The following is a 27799-nucleotide window of genomic DNA, read 5'->3' as shown; positions in this document are numbered from 1 at the left end:
GTTGCAGAAATATGGGAAAAAAATGGACAAGGGTTCCCCCATATTTAAGCAACCAGCATCGGGCTCTGCGCCTGGTCCTGGTTCCAAAAATACGGGGGACAAAAAGAGTAGGGGTCCCCCGTATTTTTGAAACCAGCACCGGGCTCCACTAGCTGGACAGATAATGCCACAGCCGGTGGTCACTTTTATACAGTGCCTTGCGGCCGTGGCATCAAATATCCAACTAGTCACCTCTGGCCGGGGTACCCTGGGAGAGTGGGGACCCCTTCAATCACATAATCACATAATCCAGTGTTTTCGGCTCCTCGGTAAATCCTTTTGTAATCCACGTACTTGAAAAAATAAAAAAACAGGACACCCGACCACGAACTGAAAGGGGACCCATGTTTTCACATGGGCCCCCTTTCCCCGAATGCCAGAAACCCACTCTGACTGATGTCTAAGTGGGTTTCTTCAGCCAATCAGGGAGCGCCACGTTGTGGCACCCTCCTGATCGGCTGTGTGCTCCTGTACTGTATGACAGGCGGCACACGGCAGTGTTACAATGTAGCGCCTATGCGCTCCATTGTAACCAATGGTGGGAACTTTCAGGTCAGCGGTTGACCGAAAGTGACCTCACCGCTGACCACAAAGTTCCCACCATTGGTTACAAAGGAGCGCATAGGCGCTACATTGTATCACTGCCGTGTGCCGCCTGTCATACAGTACAGGAGCACACAGCCGATCAGGAGGGTGCCACAACGTAGCGCTCCCTGATTGGCTGAAGAAACCCACTTAGACATCAGTCAGAGTGGGTTTCTGGCATTCGGGGAAAGGGGGCCCATGTGAAAACATGGGTCCCCTTTCAGTTCGTGGTCGGGTGTCCCGTTTTTTTATTTTTTCAAGTACGTGGATTACAAAAGGATTTACCGAGGAGCAGAAAACACTGCATTATGTGAGTATAATTTTTTCTACAGGTACACCATGGATTCTACTGGAGAAGAGGACCGACCTGCGTGTGAACATAAGGTAAGTATGTGTATATGGAGGTGTGGATGGATGTATTAAAGTTATACTTTCAAGGTGTGTGTGTAATGTCTTTTTTGGGGTATTTTTTTAGTAGTAGTACTACAGGTACCAGCGGGCCCATTTTTCCGCCGCATGCTGGTACTTGTGGTTCTCCAAGTACCAGCTTGCGGGGGAGGCTTGCTGGGCCTTGTAGTACTGCTACTAAAAACAATATCAATCACTTTTCACAAAGGCTATCAGCCCCCCATCCGCAGCCTATTGGATGGGGGGGACAGCCTCGGGCTTCACCCCTGGCCCTTGGGTGGCTGGGGGGGGGGGACCCCTTGATTGAAGGGGTCCCCACTCCCCCAGGGTACCCCGGCCAGAGGTGACTAGTTGGATATTTGATGCCACGGCCGCAAGGCACTGTATAAAAGTGACCCCCGGCTGTGGCATTATCTGTCCAGCTAGTGGAGCCCGGTGCTGGTTTCAAAAATACGGGGGACCCCTACTCTTTTTGTCCCCCGTATTTTTGGAACCAGGACCAGGCGCAGAGCACGATGCTGGTTGCTTAAATATGGGGGAACCCCTGTCCATTTTTTTCCCATATTTCTGCAACCAGGATCGGCTCAAAGAGCCCGAGGCTGGTTTGCCTTAGGAGGGGGGACCCCACACAATTTTTTTTCTGTAAATTTAGAACATTTCACCCCCCTTCCCACTGAAAAACATGCACGGATCTCATGGATCCGTGCATGCCTTTACAAACACGGTAAAAAAAAGCAGGTCTGTTTTTTTTTAGCACTTTTTCACGAATTGTATTTCAGCACGGCAGTGTTTGGCTATTGTCGGCAGTGTTTGTGTTTTGCACTTTTTAGTAAATTCCCGATTTCTAGCAAATTGCAGGCGTATTTGACCGATGGTGTATTGATTCGTGATTTTTTCCTAGGACTTCCAAAATATTACGAATGCCCTCATCACTGCCGTGATTTTTGCTTAGTAAATTACCGAGATGACACTTTGATAAAACGGCATCTCGGTCAAAATCGGGACCTTAGTAAATATACCCCTGTGATTGCTAGTTTGGAGCAAAAAGGGGTTTAGGCGTCCTTAGTCATCAGGAATGCCTGTTTACTTCCATTGGGCTTCCTCATCTGGCTTTTCTCCGATTCGTAGTACAGGATACTCATTTCCACTTTCAGACCTTTCCGTTCGGTCTCTCTTCCGCTCCCACTGTGTTCATGAAGGTCACAAGATGGCCCTACTTCAAGGGCAGGGAGTGAGGTTTGTTCCCTAACTGGAGAATATCCGCAGGATCCAGGATCTTCTGATTCGACACAGGTCCCATTTATGCTCCTCGTACTGTTCTCAACTCAGTCCGTCAGAGGATTTTTCCTTCCCCGGGACCAGTACTCTATCTCATTCGGCCAGGTGCGGCGCTGAGAGAGGTCACCTACATCCTCCTCTGAGCAGAGGATAACAGTCTTCGTTCCATGTCAAGCCGCCAGGTCAGGAACCCGGGTGAGTGGACATTCCCCGGAGTTTTGTCAGCGGGTCCGCTGTTTGCGGAGAACTTGGCTCGACCTCATGGCGTTCCAACTGACTCTTCAACTGCCCCTTTACTACTCTTAGACGTGAGCTCTGACGGCAGCAGCCAAGGATGCCCTCGCGGCTCCTTGGAGCTTCTGGTTAGTCTATCTTTCCTCCTTTTCCGTTACTACCTCACTTTCTGCAACACATAAAGGGAGAATGCGCGCTAGTCTTCCCGGTGACTCCAGTTTAGCCGCGCAAGACTTGGAAGTCCACCCTGCACCTGTTGTCAGTAGAGGAGCCTTGGCTCCTACCTCTGCGGGAATGTCTACTTCAACAGGGTCCTTTTCTTTGTTCAGTCTTACACAGGTTTCGTTTAACGGTGTGGCTGTTCACAAGACCTTCTCAGGAGGAAGGAGTTCCCTAGTTTGGTTATACCTACTGGGCCTCGATTTCGGAAGTCGGTTACCTCGTCTCACTTCTGCCACTTTTGGAAACTTTATGTGGCCTGGTGTGGATGACGAGGGTTTTTCCTTTCGGTTTTTCATTTAGCCGCCTTCTTTGGTTTCTCCGGGTGGTTTGCTCGGTTGCGCTTCGACTAGGTTGACCTGAATTTCAGGTCTCTGCTCAATCAGTTTTCTTCCACAGGTATTTAGCCTGGCTGCCAAAAGTTCGGGTTTTCTTGCAGGGAGTACTGTGCCGGTAACCCCCCTTTTTGAATAAGGTTACGGCTGAGCTTCATGTCTGCTCTTCATATGACTCTGACACTTTTTTCGTCTCTCTCTGCGGTTTCACCGGCTTCGTGACCTTCGGATGTTGTCAGGGCTCCCTGTATAGGTGGTCTTCGGCTATTCAACAGAAATGTTTTTTCTTTGTTCTGTACGATGCTCCCGTCCTAAATGGCCGGGGTACCAGCAGCCGTTGGGCCGTAGAATACGTCTGACCATCAGACAGTCTTATTTGGCGGTTGCTTGAGAGCCTTCGTTTTCCATTTCGGCACACTCCATGCACTCTGGGGGACCTTCGGGGGCAGCCGCCCACGGGGTTGCCGTGAATGCTTTATGTTGCGATGCCGCTTAGTCGGGACATCGTACATTTGTCACGTTTTTACGGATTTGACATTTTAGCGGCCTCTGTGTCTCAGTTTGGCCGAGCGGTTTTGCAGGACTCTCAGCGCTCTCCCTCCCGTCTTGGGAGCTCTGGGACGTCCCCATTGTATCTGCACTCCAGTGGCCCCTAGTGGATGAAGGAGAAATCAGGATTTTGGTACTTACCGATAAATCCCTTTCTCCAATCCCACCCAGCGCTGTTTCCTCCTTCTACACCTACCGGGTTGCAGGTCACTGTGTGACTGCGCGTTTTGTTCCTATTACCCTATCACTATGTTTCCAGGTTTCCTGGGTATTATCTTGTTTTAGTTGGCTTAGCGAACCTCCTCTACTATTACGTTGGTCTTTTCCAGCTTTCCTCGGGCACAGTTTTGACTAGACTGGCTTGGAGGGGGGACATAGTAGGGGAGGAGCTAGTCACATGGTTATAAATTTAAAGTGCCAGCTCCCAGTTACTGCCTACTATATCCCATTGTATCTGCACTCCAGTGGCCCCTGTGGAATCGGAGAAAGGGATTTATCGGTAAGTACCAAAATCCTGATATCTCAACTACAATAGAAAATGGCAAAATATAACCTTTTATTCACACACTTTTTTTTTTTTTTTTGCACGGTTACCGAGTTTTCATTGATGTTCCCTGAACAATCTTCTGTATATTTGCTGAGGACAGAAAAACATAATCTCATTTATCATTTGCGTATGAGCTGTTGTCGTATTTGTCTGTGAATGTTTGTGACCACTTATTAATTGTGGCTCTGAATAATGTTTTTCAGGGACAAGTTGGGCCAAGAGGACCACAAGGTCTACCAGGCAACCCGGTAAGTGGCCGTATGAAATTTTGAATAGTAATGTTGGCAAAGACAATAGCAAAGAAACATAACAATAGACGTTATATGCTGCATGTATACTGCTTTATATGTACTAACATAATGCAACAGCAATTTCAGATCGGCTGCTTTTATGCCTACATGGTGATATGTGTATGGAAAGCTGTGGATTAAGTATGGTGACTGTAAAAGTATTGCTTCGTTTTCCAGCGGCTGAAACATCCGATTAAAGTGATACTTGAGTTTACATAGTAGACAATGGTACGCAGGGGTTAAAGTGGTCCTGGTGAGGTGGTGGAACTCTTGGAGGAGGACCATGGAGGCACCAGGACCTGAGGAAGGAGTAGGTGGCTGCAGCTCATCAGTAACACTAGTGCCGCCTGTATCATCGATTGACGCAGATGATGGGGTGGGATTTTCTGTTGGAATTACTGTGCAGGGCAATGGAGATGGTGGAACTAGTTCCCCCTACCATTACAGGTGGTGGAACTCAGTTCCACCTCGTTCCCCCCCACTTTAACCACTGATGGTACGCCTGGCTGGCTCGCATCTGTTATAGCACAGACAGTAAATCTATCAGTGATGGTGGGCAGCACAGTGGCACAGTGGTTCGTTTGCTGTCTCCCAGCCCTGTCTTGGGTTATAGTCTCACCAAATCCCTATCTGTGAGAAATTTGTATGTTCTTCCAGGGTTTGCACCAGGGTCCTTTGATTTCTTCCAACAATCCAAAAACATCCTGGTCGGTTAATTGGCTTCTGACAAAAAAAAGTATCTCTAGTCTAGTGTATAATGTGTGTGTGTGTGTGTGTGTGTGTGTGTGTGTGTGTGTGTGTGTGTCTGGGGTTTGGGATAAATATTGTAAGCACCATTGGGGCTGGGAGTGATGTGAATGACTAAATATTCTACGTACATCGCTGCAGAATATGAGTTCACTATAAAAACAATTCCTAATAAATTAAATAAATGGTCTAATCTTCTGTTAAATAATATTGAGCTGTAATACAAATGATACACCTTGTTTTCCTTTATCTTCTAGGGTGGTATGGGCCCTCCCGGTCCTCCCGGAGAGCTAGGCGAGCCAGGATCTATGGTAAGTAATGATAATTGCAGATGTTTTGCAATTATTTTATGATGAAAATAACCACCAGGCAAAAGCAAGTTTCCTCCATATAAGAGAGGGAAGGCCAGGCCCCACAGTAAAACAGACTTTGTTAACTAATATTCATGATACATAACCAGGAAACAGAACCACGCATAGGAATATTTTGCATGTTTCCCTGATTAGTCCAACCTATAGTTTTATTCTTTACAAAATCTATATTTCTATATATAAAAGATAAATAAATCAATGTCCCAATCAAGTTATATTTGTCATTTGAATGGTAAAATACCTGTAGTTGGATGGGTCTTAATGGTAAATCTCAGTCTACAAACCAAATTGAACTTGTCACATTAGATGTGACACATTAAGTGTGACATTAGATGTGACACAGATGGAGGTGTATGTTGTTATCTGGTTACAATAAAACCAGTTGTATGGGTGCCCAGGTTAGTGAAATGCGTGTGTCCATCTCACCACAACTGCAGGGTAAATTGTACATTCAGAAGTGACCAAAGAGTCACCAGTAGAGAATTAAACATGATGGAGAAGAAATATATATTGCTGGGTAAAATCAATGTCGCAGGTTGTCCACAGTGGCAGTAATGGGACTGAAATTAAAGAACCATTAGAGTATTTGAATAAACAAGAGAAATGGTTGACCCAGCGCTAATCAGTTGCAATCTCTGTGCAGCTGACAAAAAGACAGGGGTCACTCAACCCTGTGTATAGAGAATCTAAAAAAACAAAAAGATTGCAGCGCACAGAAAAAGCATCAATAAATGAATAAAAAGGTTTTTTAATTAGTTAAAACAATTTATTATATCTTTAAAATAAGTGTAAATACTTTATAACACATCACCATCTAATGAAAATGGTCTGCATTAAATAGTACCACAGTTTTATCCTATAGTCTACAACCAAGCATATATTAAAGTGCAGAAATAAATCTCTGTTTATATAGCCAACGCTACCTTGTAGCTAATCTTCAACCATGTATCAACAATGTTACTTTCACAGGACTATTGCCAGTATAACATGTAAATCAGTTGAGCTACATTCAGATGGATATGAATAGGTTAATGGACTTCCCTCTGATAGGATTCTTGACGACCAGAGGGTTAAGGAAACCAAATTCCTATGTTTATATGTCCAGTATCCACAAGTGTACAATTGTATGTAATCAGCTGGAGTATTTGTAAGTTTTTATTACATTTGTCAACTAAAGAAGAATTTGAGTACATCGATAGTAGCATCGGTAGGATATATTATATGGGTATTTTATCTTTTTTGTGAGAACGGCGTCAACTCATACTGTATTTACTTTTGTTTTGGTGTTTAGGGTCCAGTTGGTCCACGTGGCCCGGAAGGACCTGCAGGAAAAGCAGGTGAAGATGTAAGTTATTTCTAATCAAATGCATTAATCATTTTGTCTAGTGACTTATAGTAATTACTCTGAAATATTGGAAACGTTATTTGCAGGCAATTTATAGTCTTTATTCTTAGAAAGACACAACTTTAACATCTCCGTAATTGTCCGAATGTGACTGATTCTGGGGAAGACAAAGAAAAGACTCCCCAGTAAAGACACTACCTGATAGCAGCCGATATTCCAGCCACCTCCACTGTGTGCGTTAGTGGGAGGCTTTGGGCTCCGTCTATAAATCTGTGTAGACTTACTTTCATTTGTAATTATAACAGGCTTTAATAACGACTAAGGAGGGCATCCAATTAGCATTGAAAATGCAGTTTTGGAATACAAATGGGGCTTTACTCGTGAGTCACAAAAAACACCCTCTAATTAGCCGCGATAATTTACTGGCGAAAATTCTCCATAGGCTTTATGGCTAAATTTCTTTACGCCACCTCTGAGCAGGTGAAAAGTTGGGGAAGATCCCTATTTTAAGGTAATAATGTGGGGATTTGGTTCCGGACCCCTGGAACACCCCCCCTTAATAATTAATTAGGCACTTGAATGTTTTTAATTATTTTGAATTGGCCAATAATGACGTGTCATTTTTGGGGTGAAAAAAAAATGCAAAATTGGGATACAAGGTAGAGGACAGGTATATGGGGTGCTTTATAAGTGGGGCAAGGGTTTTTAGACTTGCAGGTGGGAGTAATCATTTTTTTTCTCCATTTTTGAAAAAATTACCTTTAAATGACCCAAATATATATTTAGACAGAGAGCCTGGTTGAAAAAAAATCCACCTTCACATCTTTGCTTCATATATCTTATGAACATCCTCCCTAACCTGGATTATTTTTAGTTTCAAAGCAAATGATGCGAATGCAGCAAAATAGCAGAGTAAATATACAGCCAGATATACCAACAGACTGAATACATAGGTCATTCAGTGGCGCAGCAACAGTCCCTGCAGTAGCTTGGAGGCGCTGGGGGTACTGTGGGGACAACTGTCCCAGACTGCCACGCCACTGTCGGTGCAGCAGAGAGGAGCTGCCGACCTGAGGCCAGAGAAGCAGCACAGCGGGAGAGTTGTCCCTCCCAAAATGGCCACTACCTCAGAGGAGACAGTTATTAAGGATGCTAGAGGAGGCGGCGGCCATTTTGGGAAGGACATTTTCCATAGTATGAAGGGGCAGGTGCGAACAGCAACCCCTACTGGGACTGCAGACCCACGGCAACTGGGTGGGGGTGGGGTTTTCCCTGTAAATGAGCAGAACCCCTGGCAATGATTAAGTACCAAAGGCGAGGGGGGATAGGAGGTGCCAAAATGTTTTTAGATGGGGGCGCAAAATTTGTAGTTACACCACTGAGATCACTATAGCGCTGTCACAGTTAATGAAAAACAGACAGCACATTGGACAAGATGGGTGACAGCCCCAATGGGACTAGATGTAATGATAAACATAATCCGTGGCAGCCATTAACAGAGAGCTGCGCATATTCAGGTGTAGGACTAAGAGTATTCCATTGCAATTTGCACATGATGAGTTTTTTGGTCATCATGAATAAGCCGAGCTTGTTAAACCATCTGAATCGCTGCCACGCGCAACATAGAGCAAAATGGCTATTGTACGCAATTGGCCCATGTTTTCTTCTGAGCCGCAGTACGCATGCACAGCAAGTGCAATGCGATTGCAGTCATGCGGGGAAATTAGTCGCTAAGTGAGTGACAGGAACACAGCGTTTGGGGGGCGTGACGGGGAGTGGACGGATAAACGTAGGCGTGTCATGGCCGTTCAGCATTTTCTGTGAGTACATACTGTACATTACCTGTTGCTATGGTACTCGCTACTAGAGAGACCCCTGCAACCCGGGAGAGCAGCGCAGCCTGCGCGTCTATAGAGGCACTCATACTCTGCGACATGACCTGATTTGCGACGGTGGTACCGATGTATCAGCAATTATACGCCGTCAGAGGGAAATTAAGCAACTGCAGTTGGCATCCCTTTGCATCCTCAGTAAGCATAATGCAGGGTAGGTGCAGACATTTTGGGTAATAACCTCCACGGGTTATATATTCCACCCACAAAAGGTACCAGGTGAGGAGCCGTCTTGGGGGCGCCACGTAGGATTACCCTGAGTGGAATAGGTCACGCCTAGGAGAGGTGACACAAAATGGGTGGTTGCAGCACGCTAACGCTAGGAGTAGGGTCCCAACATAACCGTCACAATTGTATTTTTCATTCCATCCACTAGCGTGCCAGGTGAGGCAGCCATGTTGGCCGCACTATGGAAGTGAGCCATACAGGGACTCAAGGTGTATATGGGAAAACTGAGACCTATTCATACAAGGTAAAGTATATCTCTTTACCTTGTATGAATAGGTCAACATGTGGTACATCCCTCCCATGGCGGAACCATCCGAGGCTTACTGCGGGGTCGGGAGGGAGCATGGTGAGGTGTATGGGGTGCATGGTGTGGCATATTTGGATGGTGCGGGGGCTGAGATGGCATGATCACATGATCATAGCCCCACCCCCTGCTATACAATGCTAAGATTACTGGCAATGTAAAGCAAGAAGCGTGGCTATGACGACGCATTTCAGTGGAAATCCCATCATTGGCCGCCTGGACTGCACACTTTACTCGGGGGAAGTGGGCGGCACCGGGCGGATACGCCGCAGGACCGGGAGACTATAATGCTCTTCCAGGCGGCTGTTAGTAGCATCTCAGATTACGGAGCCTCCCGGCCATTCTGGGACATTAGGGAAGTATGGGTTAGGGTTACCATTAGGGCTAAGCATAGACAGACATGGAAAATACAGTGTCGGCATTAGTCGCCAGTGTCGACATGAAATGTTGACATGATCAATGTGGCCAGTATGAACATGTCAACAAGTTTAATGTCAACAAAACAACCGTGTCCAAATTCTCAAGTCAACATAATGACTGGAAATATAATATACAGAACCCACCGTAAGAAGCGCGTGACGCAGCATATACACAAAACTCACCATCATTTCCTACGCGTTTAGTACAGATCTCAGTCAGTTTTCATCATGTAAGTTTAAAACATATTTTTTATGATTGAATCTGGAGCATATCCAAGTATATGATGCAATAATAAAGACAAAAACTGTACAATGACGGTAACGGGAGTACAAGAAATACAGATGGTAACCGAACAGAAAATACAAATGAGATTTCAATGTGAAATCAATGAAAATCAAATCAAGAAATAATAAAAAAGCAACATGGAAGAGGGCTCTGTGCGAACTAGGATGTCCCACTAATCTGTAATTATAAAAAGAAGGCTTGCCCTGTGTTTTCTACGGTCTAAACATTCAGTATGTAACGAGCGTCCTGCAGGTTTGATGCCCCGACAAAACATTTTACAAATGAGTTTACAGTTCTGGAAAATCCAATTCTCTGGAAAAAAAACCTCCCTGATATTTTGTTCCTGTAGCCCGTTATATGAAGATGATCTATTATATATTACAAGGGTTGTACTTTCTGTTTAATCATTTGAGTATTTTCTCTCTTTCAAGGGTGAAGCGGGAAAATCAGGGCAAACGGGTGAGCCAGGTTTCTCAGGATCTGCAGTAAGTAACGGATTAAAGTCTTCTTTTTTTATGTTTGGTCTATCTAAGCGAGGGACATAAAACTGATTATTACTGATTTTTTTTAAAGAAAAAAACCTTCTTGTTAATAATTAATGAAAACTGACAACATATGAGCCAAAGTGGCTGCGAATCGCTGTTCTATTTGGCCATGCAAGTGGGAATCTAAACTGGATAAGACCTGGCTCAGGCCAATAGCGCAGAACACACCGGTACATTCACCGGCGCATTCTGCAGATGACTACACACAGAGATACAGTACATAGATGTAATCTCCTTACCACATTCTACCACAAGTCTGATAAGAATCCAATTGAATATGATCACTCTGGGGCCGCAGACGCACTTGCAATTTTCAGGTGCAGAAAATTGACTTTACCGGACCCCATAGCAAATTTGGGTAGGGCCCATTGATGCAGTCCACTCTCCTAACCCCCTGCCCTGCTGTCAGAGCAGATAGGGTTGGTTATAAATACGCATGGGTCTAGCGCATACACAGTGAAACGTTTCGGCACATGTGCAGATCGGAGCATGCTCAGGAGAGGCCCCCACTTTTCTCCTCCAAGGGCTGGAACGTGTGTCATGGTATAACCAGGCCCATTTCCCCTCCAGGCCCTGTAGTGACTGCACACCACTGGTGTGGCCAATTTTATGCCATGCGAGTTTTCTTATTTACAGTAGTTGGACTTGGGAATTATTTTTGTGTTATTTTTTTTCACTGCAGTATGAAATGATGAGTTAATCCTTTATCCTATCTCCTCCTTAGGGGGCCAGAGGGTTTCCTGGTGCTCCTGGACTTCCGGGACTCAAAGGACACAGAGTAAGAACGTGTTTGCCGACTTTCTTGAATTATATTTATACAATTACTGTTCAGACGTCTGATACGATTTAGCTGTGATCGACTGCTCCTCTCAGAGCTCTCTACATGGGGGTTGAATAGTGTTCAGGTTAATTTGCCCACAGGTCAATAACATGATGAACGCTGATGTGGTAACTTTTCAAAACTTTTCAAAAATTGTTCTGAGAATCATTTGCTTCGTTCCGCATCGGGCTGAGAACTTCTGCAAGTTTTGTCAATGGAATTTGACGAAACCCATGGGGGCGTGGTTGAACTTCCAGGCCTGGCTACTTTGTTCCGGCTGCACCTCTTGGTGCCCTTGTAGACTATATAACTCTGGAAAATAGAGCATGAAAAGGGCATCTCCCCAAAGACAAAGCAACAGCGTGATATAAAATAGAACAGCTGGAACGTCCAACCTCTGTAAAGAAGCTTTGTTTGATGCACTTCTCTGAATCACGGGGGTCATTCCGAGTTGATCGTAGCTGTGCTAAATTTAGCACAGCTATGATCATAAACTCAGACTCAGACAGGGCTAGTCCGCCCCGCATGTCAGTGCCTCCCCCCGCACAAACACAAAAGCATCGCACAGATGCGATGCCTTTGTATCTGTGGAGTAACTCCCGGCTGGCCGGGAGTTGTGTGTCGCTGCCGCTGGCCGCAGCGGCTGCGTGAGACGTCACGCAGCCGCCGCACCACGCCCCCCCAATGGTCCGGCCATGCCTGCGTCGGCCGGACCGCCCCTACTAAACGGCGGCTTAACGCCGCCGTTCAGCCCCCTCCCGCCCAGCGACCGCCTCTGTCTCAGAGGCGATTGCTGGGCACCGACGACTGCCATGCGCCGGCGCACTGCCGTGCCGGCGCATGCGCAGTTCCGACCCGATCACTGCGCTGCAACAAACTGCAGCGAGCGATCGGGTCGGAATGGCCCCCCAAGTAACAAATCCAATACAATATAGAGAAAAATACCAAAACTGGTTTCGTACACAAGTATATAAGTAATATAAAGCATTTTGTTCTGCTCCAGCGCCTGTGATGATAATGATATGGAAACAGCCGGCCACATATATGACCCCACAGTCCACATGGTTTACTCGGAAAAGTTTTTGTTGTAGAACAATTGAAATTTCAATTTGTTGCATAAAACGCCACCAATGAAAAAAAAAAAGTTTTAAGTGACCAACTATTTTCATCAGTTATAAATGGATTGTGCTAATATAAATACAACCACCTTGTAACATATTGGGTTTTATTATAAGATTGTCTATAGTTTATGATATTGATAACTTTCTCTTTGTCTTTTAGGGCCACAAAGGACTAGATGGTCCAAAAGGAGAGCTCGGAGCCGCTGGGTCAAAGGTGATGCGTTCAGATAAATGATAAACAGGATTAAACCGTATCTGGTCTTTAGGTTGACAGTAAAAAGGTCGACAGTGAGTCAATAGGTCACCACTATTGGTTGACAAAGTCAAAATGCCGACATAGCAGTGGTCAACGCAGCGTATGGTCGATAGACGTTTTTCAAGATTTTTTTTTATTCAGTTTTAAAACCTTTTCATACTTTACCATCCACGTGGACTACGATTGGGAACGGTAACCTGTGCTGAGGCCAGCGGTAGCCAAGCGAGGCACCTTGCCCGAAGCCTGGCGAGCGAAGAGGTACATTAATTGCGGGTCCATGTGCAAAACTTTAAAATTTATACCCTAAAAACATTTAAAAAAATGCACGTCGACCTTTTCATGTGTCGACCATTTTCATGTCAAGCTTTTGCTTGTGTTGACCTTTTCTCATGTCGTCCCTGTGCAAGTCGGCCTTTTGGGGTCAACCTAGACACAGTTGACCTACAGTATATACTGTCCACCTACTGAACCATACCGGAACAAATTGTCTGCATTTCTAGCTGAGCAGCGTTATAAAGAACCTTATACTCTATGGATTGCTGTACTCAGTGTGATGACATCACCGGGCGATTATTACAATATGGTATTCAGACTGGGATTAATATGATATAATGGATGAGAATTATTTGGCTACATTCAGCTTGGAAATACATTTGTTATAACGGAAGTCAGTATCTCTTGGCTCTAATGAATGAATTTCCCATTTTTCTAGCGTTAGCCTTCCATAACTTACACATGTCACTTTTATTACAATCCCCTAGACCAGTGGTTTCCAAACTTTTTTGAATCACGGCGCCCCAGAATATCAGAATTTTTTTCACGGCACCCCTAGGCCAAAAATTTCTTATTGAGAAACTTAGAAATAAATATTACATTAAGTAGATCGCGTTTATATGTCATCCTTAGGGTCAGCTGTGTGGTGAGGGACAAGATTTGCTTCTGTTGGCCACATATTTTATGACTGGCAGCCACCAGCTCTGGATTTGCCTATTATATTGACCGTGAATAGTTTGAATTGGTCCTGGACTACCAACCCAGGGCACCACTGCAAGTGTTCCCAGGGCCCCAGGGAGCCACGGCACACAGTTTGGGAACCTCTGCCCTAGACCAAAACATATACTGTGATAGGTCCGATTAGAAATATCTGCCTACAGTGACCAGATGTTGTATGATATTTACTCTGCCGTCAATGTGTCTCTTCAGGGTGAATCTGGTCCCACTGGTCCTATGGGTCTCAACGGTCCCGCGGTAAGTTTACAATAAGTGGGATTAAATGTGAAGTGATGAAGCTTCAAATAATAAACTACTGTATATTAGTCTAGAGAAAAGGTTCAGTCCCCACTCATCAGTGTGTATCATTCTCTGTAGTCTTATGTCCGCAAAGTAACTGGCGGAGACTCAATGTAATGCTGTGTGTGTGTGTGTGTGTGTGTGTGTGTGTTATAACGAGGTGTTGTCATGGCACTTGGTGATGTTGGCTAAATGGTGGCACTGAGGGATGAAAATGTGTAGTTCTGAAGTTATGTGCAGTATAATGATGACATGCACTATAGTCATGCCTATATACTCTGTAATGATGACATGCAGTATAATGCTGACAAACAGTATAATGATGATGTGCACTACAATGATAACGCGTAGTATAATGATGACATGCAGTATAGTGATGACGTGCAGTATAGTGATGACATGCAGTATAATGATGATGTGCAGTATTTTGATGACGTGCAGTATAATGATGACGTGCAGTATAATGATGACGTGCAGTATAGTGATGACGTGCAGTATAATGATGGCGTGCAGTATAATGATGGCGTGCAGTATAATGATGGCGTGCAGTATAATGATGAAATGCAGTATAATGATGGCGTGCAGTATAGTGATGACGTGCAGTATAATGTTGACGTGCAGTATAATGATGAGGTGCAGTATAGTGATGATGTGCAGTATATTGATGATGCACAGTATAATGCATGGCGTGCAGTATAATGATGGCGTGCACTATAGTGATGACATGCAGTATAGTGATGACGTGCAGTTTAATGATGACGTGCAGTATAATGATGACGTGCAGTATAATGATGACGTGCAGTATAATGATGATGTGCAGTATAATGATGACATGCAGTATAGTGATGACGTGCAGTATAATGATGATGTGCAGTATAATGATGGCGTGTAGTATAATGGTGACATGCAGTATATTGATGATGCACAGTATAATGATGACATGTAGTATAATGATGGCGTGCCATGTAATAGTGGTGTGCAGTATAATGATGGCGTGCAGTATAGTAATGACGTGTAGTATAATGATGGCATGCAGTATAGTGATGGCGTGTAGTATAATGCTGATAAACAGTATAATGATGATGTGCAGTATAATGATGGCATGCAGTATAATGATGACGTGCAGTACAATGATGGCGTGCAGTATAATGATGATGTGCAGTATAATGATGGCGTGCAGTATAATGATGACATGCAGTATATTGATGATGCACAGTATAATGATGACATGCAGTATAATAATGACGTGCCATGTAATAATGGCGTGCAGTATAATGATGGCATGCAGTATAATGATGGCGTGCAGTATAGTGATGACGTGCAGTTTAATGATGACATGCAGTATAATGATGACGTGCAGTATAATGATGATGTGCAGTATAATGATGGCGTGCAGTATAATGATGATGTGCAGTATAATGATGGCGTGCAGTATAATGATGACATGCAGTATAGTGATGACGTGCAGTATAATGATGGTGTGCAGTATAGTGATAGCGTGTAGTATAATGCTGATAAACAGTATAATGATGACATGCAGTAGAATGATGATGTGCAGTATAATGATGGCGTGCAGTATAATGATGGCGTGCAGTATAATGATGACATGCAGTATAGTGATAACGTGCAGTATAATGATGGCGTGCAGTATAGTGATGGCGTGTAGTATAATGCTGATAAACAGTATAATGATGACGTGCAGTATAATGATGGCGTGCAGTATAGTGATAACATGTAGTATAATGCTGATAAACAGTATAATGATGACGTGCAGTATAGTGATGACATACACTATAATATTCATATTGCTATAAATTAAAACTGTCAGTTCTATTAACTCACAATGTTTTTAAACTGTAAAGGGTCCAAGAGGAATGCCCGGTGAGCGGGGACGTCTTGGACCTCAGGGAACGCCGGTAAGTACACTCTAATCTTTATGATTATGGTACAGAGTAAATGAAGGCTACAAATTAATGTTAAAATAAAAGTGAAAAAAACAAAACCCCATGGCACACGCAGAAGATGGGATGTAGTCGAAATCCCGGTGCCATAATCCTGACACTGGTCAGAAAACCGGCGTCGGAATCCTGACTGCCATCATCCTAATCGTAAGGTGTTAGGTTTAGACACTAAGTAGGGGTGGTTATGGGAGCGGGTGGGGAGGGCTAGGGCTAGGCATCAGGTAGGAAGGGTTAGGGGGGGTAGGGGGAGAGGCAGAGCCGGCCCTAACCAATATGATGCCCTAGGCAAGATTTTGGCTGGTGCCCCCTAGCACCGCCGCTAGTTCTGCAGGAGATGCCTGGCATGAGTCAGCTGGCAGCTCTGCTAACGTTGGGCGCCTTTTGTTTATGAAAATGCATCATATTATTTGCATTACTATGTGGCTAGGATGCACAAGCAGCTTCTGCTGATTAAAATGATATGTGGCATGCCTATATTCTGTGTGTGACTGCGGCTGTATCTGCATATGAAATGCTACATTAGAGTTATTTCCAGGAATACACTGCAACGTAGCATTTCGTATGCAGATACAGCCGCAGTCACACACAGAATATAGGCATGCCGCATATCATTTTAATCAGCAGAAGCTGCTGGTGCCCCTAAGCATACCAAATGCCCTAGGCATTTGCCTAGTTTGCCTATGCCTAAGGCCGGCTCTGGGGAGAGGGGTAGAAGGAAGGGTTAGGGGGGTAGGGGGAGAGGGATAGTAGGAAGGGTTAGGGGGTAGGGGGAGAGGGGTAGTAGGAAGGGTTAGGGGGTAGGGGGAGAGGGGTAGTAGGAAGGGTTAGGGGGGTAGGGGGAGAGGGATAGTAGGAAGGGTTAGGGAGTAGGGGGAGAGGGGTAGTAGGAAGGGTTAGGGGGTAGGGGGAGAGGGGTAGTAGGAATGGTTAGGGGGGTAGGGGGTGAGGGGTTGTAGGAAGGTGTAGGGGGAGAGGGGTAGTAGGAAGGGTTAGGGGGGTAGGGGGAGAGGGATAGTAGGAAGGGTTAGGGGGGTAGGGGGAGAGGGGTAGAAGGAAGGGTTAGGGGGGTAGGGGGAGAGGGATAGTAGGAAGGGTTAGGGGGTAGGGGGAGAGGGGTAGTAGGATGGGTTAGAGGGTAGGGGGAGAGTGGTAGTAGGAAGTGTTAGGGGGGTAGGGGGAGAGGGATAGTAGGAAGGGTTAGGGAGTAGGGGGAGAGGGGTATTAGGATGGGTTAGGGGGAGAGGGGTAGTAGGAAGGGTTAGGGGGGTAGGGGGAGAGGGGTTGTAGGAAGGGGTAGGGGGAGAGGGGTAGTAGGAAGGGTTATGGGGGTAGGGGGAGAGGGGTTGTAGGAAGGGGTAGGGGGAGAGGGGTAGTAGGAAGGGTTAGGGGGAGAGGGGTAGTAGGAAGGGTTAGGGGGGTAGGGGGAGAGGGATAGTAAGAAGGGTTAGGGTGTAGGGGGAGAGGGGTAGTAGGAAGGGTTAGGGGGGTAGGGTGAGAGGGGTTGTAGGAAGGGTTAGGGGGGTAGGGGGAGAGGGGTAATAGGAAGGGTTAGGGGTTAGGGGGAGAGGGGTTGTAGGAAGGGTTGGGGGGAGGGGGAGAGGGGTAGTAGGAAGGGTTAGGGGGGCAGGGGAGAGGGGTTGTAGGAAGGGTTAGGGGGGCAGGGGAGAGGGGTTGTAGGAAGGGTTAGGGGGGCAGGGGAGAGGGGTTGTAGGAAGGGTTAGGGGAGTAGGGGGAGAGGGGTAGTAGGAAGGGTTAGGGGGTAGGGGGAGAGGGATAGTAAGAAGGGTTAGGGGGTAGGGGGAGAGGGGTTGTAGAAAGGGTTACGGGGGTAAGCGTTAGGGGGTAGGGAGAGAGGGGTAGAAGGAAGGGTTAGGGGGGTAGGGGAAGAGGGGTTGTAGGAAGGGTTAGGGGGGTAGGGGGAGAGGTATAGTAAGAAAGGGTGTCACAACTGAGGGCTGATGACCGTGACTGGGAGCCTCAGTTGTAGAGGTTGACGGGTACCTGAATGTTGGAGGAGCGATGGGACTCCTGGACATGCGTAAAGACAGTAGCAAGGATGCCCGAAGGCGTGACCACGACACCTGGAAATATCTTTCAGTGATTTTATTAAATGAAAAGTCATAAAACGTACAAAACCAATAGAAAGTCACAAGTGGAAATTTAGGTGTGCAACTGGTTAATACCAGTAACCTGGAATGTAGAGAAAAGTTCTGTAAACGGTAAATGAAGCTAGGGTTCGCTGGAAAACTGTAAATGAAGCTAGGATTCGCTGGAAAACTGTAGTTGTTGAAGAGTGGCTGCTGGAAAGCCAGAATACAGACACAGGTGAGTAAGGTGATGTTGTAGAGGGTTAATCACAGAGGTGTCGTGTTACACCACAGAGTGTAACACAGAGGAGTCAGGCTTGAATGCAGGAGAGTTCACTGGATAATCTGTAGAAGACTGCACACAGGAACCACTGGAGACAAATGAAGCACTGACATCTATCTGGCCCAGACTCAGGATACTTATACCTGCAGCTATGCAGGCATTGGCTGGGCAATTATGCAGATTTCAGAGCCAGTAGATTGGAGGAGCTGGAACATGTGATTGCATCCAACATGGCTGCGCCCATGCTGGAGGTAAGATGGAAAACCTGGTTTGGAACACAATGTAGAAACATAGTAGTAATGGCGGCTCCGGCCGCAGAGGACAGGAGACGCCAAACAAGTTCATGCTGAGACACGTGGAAGGCAGCGGAGGCCACGGAGGGCGTACAACCAAAAGGGAGATAGTGTCTCAGTACTCGGATCGTGACAGTACCCCCCCTTTTAGGAGTGGCCCCAGGACACTTCTTAAGTTTTCCTGGCCATCTGGAATGGAACTTCTGGAAGGAAACCAGTTGCCTAGTGGGTGACTGGCGGGATACTTTGTGCTGGGCAGATTTCGGGCAGGAGGCCCCAAATTCAGCAATGTCCTTTTTTAGGGTCGGCCACCAATTTGACCTGGAAACGAATTTTAAGTTCTTGCGTATGCCCGCGTGTCCGGCAAAGCGAGAGGAATGTGCCCGATGCAAGAGCTTCCTCCTGAAAGCCGGCTTCACTAAATTTTTCCCTGGCGGGGGCATAGAGTCCATCCTCACTGCCGAGAACATCACTGGATCAACAATATAATGCTTGACAGTAGACTCACACTCATTTTCTTGCTCCCGGGAGCGGGAAAGGGCATCGGCCTTGTGATTCGGTGACCCTGGACAAAACTGTAGTTTGGAGTCTTGGCACGGAGGAGACAGGACATCAGAAGACTTGTAGGAGGATAGACGAACTGGAAGCTCTTTTTGGAGACAGGTCTCAGAGCAGGAAGGACCCCATGCCAGGATACGGGTCGACTTCCAATCAACTTGAGGGTTATGCAGACGTAGCCATGGAAGGCCTAGGACCTCAGGATGGGTGGCCCTGGGGATAACCTGGAAAGAAATCAACTCTGTATGCAGATCCCCTACCTTCAGACGGATAGGTAGGGTCTTGGAGGTAATCACCGCATTAGGAATCCTACTGACGTCCACGGCAGTTAGAGATATCGGTGATGACAGTCTTTCAGTGGGTAGAGACCACTGCTTAACGAACCTCTCTGTAATAAAGTTTCCGGCTGCTCCAGAATCCAATAAGGCAGTGAGATTCTTAGTACGCTGAGCCACCTGCAGAAAAACGGAGAGATTGCAGTTACTTGGAAATGGAGAGAAATTCGTCACTCCTAGCTGGTCTTCTCCTTGGTGGGCTAGGACTTGAGGTTGTCCTGGACGCTTGGGACAGGACTTGATAACGTGAGAAGATTCGGCACAATACAAACAGAGATGCTCAGCAAGACGTCTACTACGCTCTGCCTGAGATAAACAAGAGCGACCTATCTGCATAGGTTCCTCCCGAGACGGAGATGGCTGACGAGGAATGGAAACAGTAGGAATCCTGGGAAATGTGGATCTTCCTCGTTCAACAGCCCTTTCACGGAACCGTAAATCGACCTTAGTGCAGAGGGAAATGAGCTCGTTTAAAGTTAAAGGCAAGTCTCTAGCAGCGAGCTCATCTTTGATACGCTCGGATAGCCCTCCCCAGAAGGCTGCATAAAGGCGTCATCATTCCAGGAGACTTCAGATGCCAAGGTCTGGAATTGCACCAAATACTGACCAACAGTTCGCGTCCCCTGACGCAGTCGAAGGATTTCTGAGGAGGCTGATGTCACTCGACCTGGCTCATCGAAAATTCGTCTGAACGTTGCCACGAAGTTAGCATAGGATGACAACAAAGCATCAGACCTTTCCCATATAGGTGAGGCCCAGTCTAGAGCGGCACCAGTGAGTAGAGAAATAAGGTACGCAACCTTAATGCGGTCAGTAGGGAAACTGCTGGGTTGCAATTCAAATTGGATCTCGCACTGGTTTTGGAAACCCCTGCAGGCTTTAGGGGATCCATCGTATTTACCAGGAGTCGGCAAGTAAAGATAGGGAGCAGGAACAGGTATGGGGGGTGGGGACACCACCGGAGGCGCTGGAGTCGACACACTGGACGCCCCTAATCCACGGAGGGCCGCTTGAATTTCATCCAGCCGGGAGGAGAGATCCTGGAGACAGTGAACAACATGGCCTTGAGCAGCCTCCTGACGTTCAAGGCGGGTTGCCAATTCTTGAATCAGCCTAAGCGCCTGAGTCTGGTCTCCGGCTGGATCCATGAGGTCAGTGCTTACTGTCACAACTGAGGGCTGATAACCGTGACTGGGAGCCTCAGTTGTAGGGGTTGACGGGTACCTGAATGTTGGAGGAGCGATGGGACTCCTGGACATGCGTAAAGACAGTAGCAAGGATGCCCGAAGGCGTGACCACGACAACTGGAAATATCTTTCAGTGATTTTATTAAATGAAAAGTCATAAAACGTGCAAAAACAATAGAAAGTCACAAGTGGAAATTTAGGTGTGCAACTGGTTAATACCAGTAACCTGGAATGTAGAGAAAAGTTCTGTAAACGGTAAATGAAGCTAGGGTTCGCTGGAAAACTGTAAATGAAGCTAGGGTTCGCTGGAAGACTGTAAATGAAGCTAGGGTTCGCTGGAAAACTGTAAATGAAGCTAGGGTTCGCTGGAAAACAGTAGTTGTTAAGGAGAGGCTGCTGGAAAGCCGGAATACAGACACAGGTGAGTAAGGTGATGTTGTAGAGGGTTAATCACAGAGGTGTCGTGTTACACCACAGAGTGTAACACAGAGGAGTCAGGCTTGAATGCAGGAGAGTTCACTGGAGAATCTGTAGAAGACTGCACACAGGAACCACTGGAGACAAATGAAGCACTGACATCTATCTGGCCCAGACACAGGATACTTATACCTGCAGCTATGCAGGCATTGGCTGGGCAATTATGCAGATTTCAGAGCCAGTAGATTGGAGGAGCTGGAACATGTGATTGCATCCAACATGGCTGCGCCCATGCTGGAGGTAAGATGGAAAACCTGTTTTGGAACATAATGTAGAAACATAGTAGTAATGTCGGCTCCGGCCGCAGAAGACAGGAGACGCCAAACAAGTGCATGCTGAGACACGTGGAAGGCAGCGGAGGCCGCGGAGGGCGTACAACCAGAAGGGAGATAGTGTCTCAGTACTCGGATCGTGACAAAGGGTTAGGGGGGTAGGGGGAGAGGGGTTGTAGAAAGGGTTACGGGGGTAAGGGGTAAGGGGAGAGGGGTAGTATACATATTTCACCCCAGGAGATAGCAGCACTAGCAGTGTAAAGAGCTACGGAAATGTTCAGAAGGAACAGAATCCTATTGGGGAAATTATCAACAATTTATCAGATTCCGCATTGAAATGTTCAACAATTTCTTAATACATTCCTGTTTGCTGTCTTTCAGGGTTCAAGAGGCGCCAACGGACTTGTCGGACTGGCTGGACCAATAGTAGGTTACCGTAGTAATACTCTTATTAATTTCCGCTGAGTTTTCAGTTTTCATTGGTTAATTAATTTGTATTTTTTATAATTGTATGTAAAAATAACTCCCTAGCTGGACAAGAGATTTTACAGCACGTTGACCGAATTGACTGTTTTCTCTGACAGGGTCCCATCGGAATAAGTGGTGCTTCCGGCTTTCCTGGGAACCCCGGTACCAAGGTAATAACATTGCTTCACTGCTCTTAGGTATATTTCATATCCATTACGTCTCTCCCTCCATGGTAGACTGTATATTGGCCCCTCATTCTGACCTGATCGCACGCTAGGTTTTTTCGCTGCGGTGTGATTAGGTCACTACTGCGCGTGCGTATGCACCGCAATACGCAGGTGCGTCATACGGGTACAAATCGGATCATTGCCGAGCGATGGATTTAACGAAGAATCCATTCTCACAGGTGTTCGCAAAGAGACTGACAGGAAGAGGGCGTTTGTGGGTGGCAACTGACCGTTTTCTGGGAGTGTTTGGAAAAACGCAGGCGTGTCCAAGCGTTTGCAGGGCGGGTGTCTGACGTCAATTACGGCCCCGGAAAGGCAAAAGTGATTGCAGCGGCTGAGTAAGTTCTGGGCAACTCAGGAACTGCTCAAAACTTTTTTGTACCGCTCGGCTGCACAGGCGATCGCACAATTGCAAAGCAAAAATACACTCCCCTGAAGGCGGCGACTATCTGATCGCAGCGTGGCAAAAGACTGCTAGCGTGCGATCAGGTCAGAATGAGGGCTATTGGGCGATTAGCCCAGCTTTACCATGCATTACCCTAAGTTTCATGTGGCCATAACTAACACAGGAATCGCACCTTGCATTGAGTATATTTATGTACTGTATATATTTGCAGATCTGTGTACGTTAATACGTAGTCAGAATGGTATGACTGCTGCTTGGTGATACCGTCACATACATTGAGGAACAGAACAATAAGTATCTATTATTACAGTCAGTAGACATAAAATAAAAAAATGAAAAGATAGGAAGAGACTTCTAAATCAGTTTTATGTAATGTATTGCTTAACGGGGGTCGCTCAGGCAGGCCAAGCCTTGTCTGCACTGTCTGCCTCCTGGTTCCACTTATTCTCGGCCACGGCAGTCTCTCCCTTTGGCGCTGAATCAGCTCCCTTATTACCTCGGGGGGCGCTGTGTCCTGCCAAGCACTCTCTGTCCATTAGCACATCTCCGGCTGTTGAGTCACTCCCAGATGGAGCTGCAGTTTCTCTAGTGATGAAGCAGCAGCCATCTTTGGGGAGCCCACACCAGTGTCCCCATTTTGGAGGAGTCTATGCACATCTTGCTTATGTCTGAATAAAGGGCTAAGATGAACCCAGTGGTGTATCTATAATCGGTACAAGGTGTGTGGTGCACACGGGCCCCTGGGTCCAGGGAGGACCACACCGCACCCATTTTTTTTAATACTTACCTTTCAGGAGTCCTGTGTCGGCAGCAGCAGCTCTGCACAAGTCACTGGGAATGTGGTGCGGTGGCCATTTTCCCGGCATTTCTGGCACATTGCTAGCATCTACTAGTGACCCTAGTGCTCAGAAACTACTGCACTGCCAGCTAAAGATGGAAACTGCACACGGGCCCACTCCTCTCTTAATCAGACTTGCCTACTCTCCCGGAATGGCCGGGAGGCTCACGAAAATCGGGTGACCCTCCCGGCCCCCCGGAAGAACAGGCAAGTCTCCCGATTCCAGGGGTTCCCCACTGCCCGGCCGCCCACTTAGCGAGTAAAGTGGGCGGTCCGGGCAGCCGATGACGCAATTATTGTTGAATCGAGTCATCATAGCCACGCCCCCTGCTGTATAATGCCGGTAATAGCGGCATTACACCGCGGGGTGTGTGGCTTACGTGACGCGTTCCCACAACCACGCCCCCGTCCCGCCTCCGCCACGCCTCTGGCCCGCCCCCCTCTGCACTCCCCATCACTGCCCGCCACCCTCTTGAGCCGACCTGGCTGCTCTCTCCCGGAGAGAGCAGCCAGAAAGTCGGCAAGTATGCTCTTAATACGCCCCCGGAGTAACACCTCCCTTTCCAGTACTGCACTCACTGGGGAGCTACTGGATTCAGGGCCTAATTCAGACCTGATCGCAGCAGCAAATTTGTTCTCTAATGGGCAAAACCATGTGCACTGCAAAGGGGTCTGGGACTCCAGGTCGACAACAAAAAGGTCGACACACCTTAGGTCGACGCCAATTGTCGACACACCTTAGGTCGACCTGGACAAAATGTCGACATGGACAAAAGGTTGACAGGAACAAGGTCGACGTGGAAAAAGGTTGACATGAGTTTTTTATGTTTTTTTGGTGTCGTTTTCTTCGTAGAGCTTCGCTCGCCATGCTTCGGGCATGGTGCCTTCGACCTAAGGTGTGTCGACCAATTGGCATCGACCTAAGGTGTGTCGACTATTTTGTTGTCGACCTGGAGTCCGGATACCCTGCAGGGTAGGGGGGGGTTGGGCAGATGTAACATGTGCAGAGAGAGTTAGATTTGGGTGGGTTATATTGTTTCTGTGCAGGTTAAATACTGGCTGCTTTATTTTTACACTGCTATTTAGATTTCAGTTTGATCACACCACACCCAAATCTAACTCTCTCTATACATGTTATATCTGCACCCCTTCCCCCCGTTGCAGCATGGTTTTGCTCATTAGAGACCAAGGGGAACATTTACTAAGCAGTGACAAGAGTGGAGAAGTGAGCCAGTGGAGAAATTGCCCCATCAACCAATCAACAGCTCTGTATCATTTTATAGTATGCAAATTATAGCTGTTACCACAGTGCTGATTGGTTGCCATGGACAACTTTTCCACTGGCTCACTTCTGGTTAGTAAATATCCCTCCAAATTTGCTGCTGAGAGCAGGTCTGAATTAGGTCCTCAGACCACGAGGATACATTGTTGCAAAAGTTTGACTCTGTTCAGTTCTTTAGTTTGGGGACACCGTATAACTTGGATGACCTTATGGCGTACCTTGTCTACACTGTGCGCTGTTGTAATATATTGCAGTCTCTCTACTTACTGTATGTGATTTTTGGTGCTCCAGGGGTTTGGCACAGAACACCTGGGGAGTCATGGAAAGCAAATTAATTTAGGTCTGCAGGTGTTCCACACTCGCTGCGATGGAGACAGCTGCGACTGACAATTTCACAATTGGCAACAGCCTCACGTTTATTTGCCACAGGATAATGAGCCGCAGACTCTTCCAAACAATGAACGTTCTCATCACATGTGAGGGTGTGTAATCAGTTTATCATGCAACTTCTGGCTTTCCAAAGATCCCAACTGCTCTTACAACAACTGGAACGGGAAACATTTGGCCCCCTGAGTGGGAACCAGATCAGATGCCCCAAGAATGGCTCCTACTTGTTCCAGGGGGTGACGCTTCTGGGAATCCTTTTGAACTTTTAGATCCTTTATTTTATATAAGAGACCTTGATGTTTATAACAAAGGTTGACCTCTTCTTTGTCTCCTATTTCCTGCTCTGTGATCCTCTCACTTTTTTACTAACTGTCCACCAAAAAGTAAAACGCAGATGACTTTATCCCTGAATGACACTCAATGTGTACTTGGATATTTCAGGCTATGATTGGCTTTTGATACACTCTACTCTATGCGAGAAAGGAGTTAGATAAGTAAAGAGCTTTTTTCTGTCCAGACCTGCGGTTATTATATAATTAGTATTTATTTATACTGCAGGAATCCTTTTCTTGCACTCGGAATGAAAACTGAGTTCAGTAAGGTCAATAATAAAGTTGCGAGTTGATATGGAGTCAGGATATAAGGGAATAATGAAAGGTCTACTCGTGTTTTAAATAGATGCCCTTGAGATGCATTAAATCCTTTACAACCAATGCATGGCTGAGGGCAGTGTTCCAAAATCTTCAGGTTCTCTCTTATAGGCAACCATTAGATTTGGAGAACTTTAATGCCACTGGTTCATTTTCTCACATCTACTGATACTCTACAGCAATATGTTTTTTTCTGCAGGCTAAGAGCATATCTTACGTTGGGTTGTCCATCAACAATTCTACCATAAATGGCCAATGGTTTCTAACGTCAGTAAAAATCCTTCTGATGACTGAAACCCCCTTATTTTACTTCTGTGCTTGTGTAGGTCATGGCCTGCATATGCGCTGACCGCATCCACCTGACAGTATTAATAAGGGCAATTATTATGCATTGCGTAAAGAAGCAGATAACATTAATAATTATCTTATGGGCAATATTGTTTTATTAATATACTAGTATAATGGTATATATACCGTGGTCTGCCCCCCCTGTTCCTCCCCACACTGTTTGACCCCACCCCCTTATTTCTGCTGCTCCGCCCCCGCAGTGCTTCTGCTTCTCTTCCTGTCCATGTTTCCCTCCCCCCACCCTGTCCAGAACTCCCCTCCCATACTTACCCCATTCCCAATGGTTGGTCCCCCTCTCCTAGGTCTATCCCATTTCCCGGGTCTCCCTCACAGTGGGTTCCACGGCGCATGACAGACCTTATGAAATTATAATATACGTCAGGAGCAAAATTAATGTTTCTTTTTATTGAGAGAGCAATATTATTTATTTATTTATTTTATTTAATTGGCAATATAACTTAATTCTTAATTGGTGTTAAAAAATGTTTGACATGGGCAACTATTTTATGGCTATATAAATGGTGCCACATCAAAAAACAATAATAAATGTTGCCCTTGTCATAAAAAAAACCCATTATAAAATGTAACATTAATTTTGTCCTCCAATATATTAATAAAATAATAGTGCCCCCATAATAGAGTTATTATTGCATCTGCATCCTTATTCAGTACATAATAATTTCTCTCATTAGACGTGTATTTGTGATGCCTATCCTTCTGGCAAAATAGCTCAAACAGTGATACACAGAATGTTAGTTTCACAAATCAATTTACAGGCCTATCAAAAGAGCATGCATGGGAGGGGCCTAATCTAGAAAGGTAAACAAACAAAATTCCCCCAGCACACTGCAACTGGCCTGCAAAAGAGACATACATCCTACATAATAATATTAATGCAGAGATCTCAGTTGCATACATTTGCAAACATATGATAAACCACCAGCCACGCCAAGGCATCTATGATTTGGTGGACCTACACTATAATGATATGGTGGACCTACACTATAATGATATGGTGGACCTACACTATAATGATTTGGTGGACCTACACTTTGATGATTTGGTGGACCTACACTATGATGATTTGGTGGACCTACCCTATGATGATTTGGTGGACCTACACTATAATGTATGGTGGACCTACACTATAATGATATGGTGGACCTACACTATAATAATTTGGTGGACCTACACTATGATGATTTGGTGGACCTACACTTTGATGATTTGGTGGACCTACACTATGATGATTTGGTGGACCTACACTATGATGATTTGGTGGACCTACACTATAATGTATGGTGGACCTACACTATAATGATTTGGTGGACCTACACTATGATGATTTGGTGGACCTACACTACAATAATATGGTGGACCTACACTATAATGATTTGGTGGACCTACACTTTGATGATTTGGTGGACCTACACTATAGGACAATAGCACCTACTTTGGGTCACATGTTATGTATTTCAGATAACCCAAACAGCATGCTTGCTGAGCTAGCTCGCCTGTCGTAACCGCCTAACTTTTTTAGGTGGTTTTCTGGTATTTGTTAATTTTACCTTTTGGCTTGGTCATTATTAAAGTTTTAAACATCAGACAATATTAAAAGGAGTGTTCATTTTA

At 46.0% G+C, this 27799-nt stretch overlaps 1 protein-coding gene across 2 annotated transcripts in view; it reads left to right on the top strand.

Annotated features, from left to right (window-relative positions):
- The window catches only part of COL5A2 (collagen type V alpha 2 chain), a 266184-nt gene that overhangs the window by 163430 nt on the left and 74955 nt on the right, over positions 1–27799 (top strand). For both annotated transcript variants that reach the window (XM_063932735.1, XM_063932734.1), the window contains exons 9-18: positions 4398–4442; positions 5489–5542; positions 6894–6947; positions 10508–10561; positions 11346–11399; positions 12723–12776; positions 14022–14066; positions 15971–16024; positions 21943–21987; positions 22146–22199. In XM_063932735.1, coding sequence (XP_063788805.1) covers positions 4398–4442; positions 5489–5542; positions 6894–6947; positions 10508–10561; positions 11346–11399; positions 12723–12776; positions 14022–14066; positions 15971–16024; positions 21943–21987; positions 22146–22199 — 513 coding nt within the window. The remainder of the gene's footprint in view (positions 1–4397; positions 4443–5488; positions 5543–6893; positions 6948–10507; positions 10562–11345; positions 11400–12722; positions 12777–14021; positions 14067–15970; positions 16025–21942; positions 21988–22145; positions 22200–27799) is intronic.

The sequence above is a fragment of the Pseudophryne corroboree genome, chromosome 7 (assembly GCF_028390025.1).
Source record: "Pseudophryne corroboree isolate aPseCor3 chromosome 7, aPseCor3.hap2, whole genome shotgun sequence".
Lineage (NCBI taxonomy): Eukaryota > Metazoa > Chordata > Amphibia > Anura > Myobatrachidae > Pseudophryne > Pseudophryne corroboree.
Note: the sequence above shows the minus strand (reverse complement) of the source record. Positions and strands in the feature narration are given on the sequence as shown.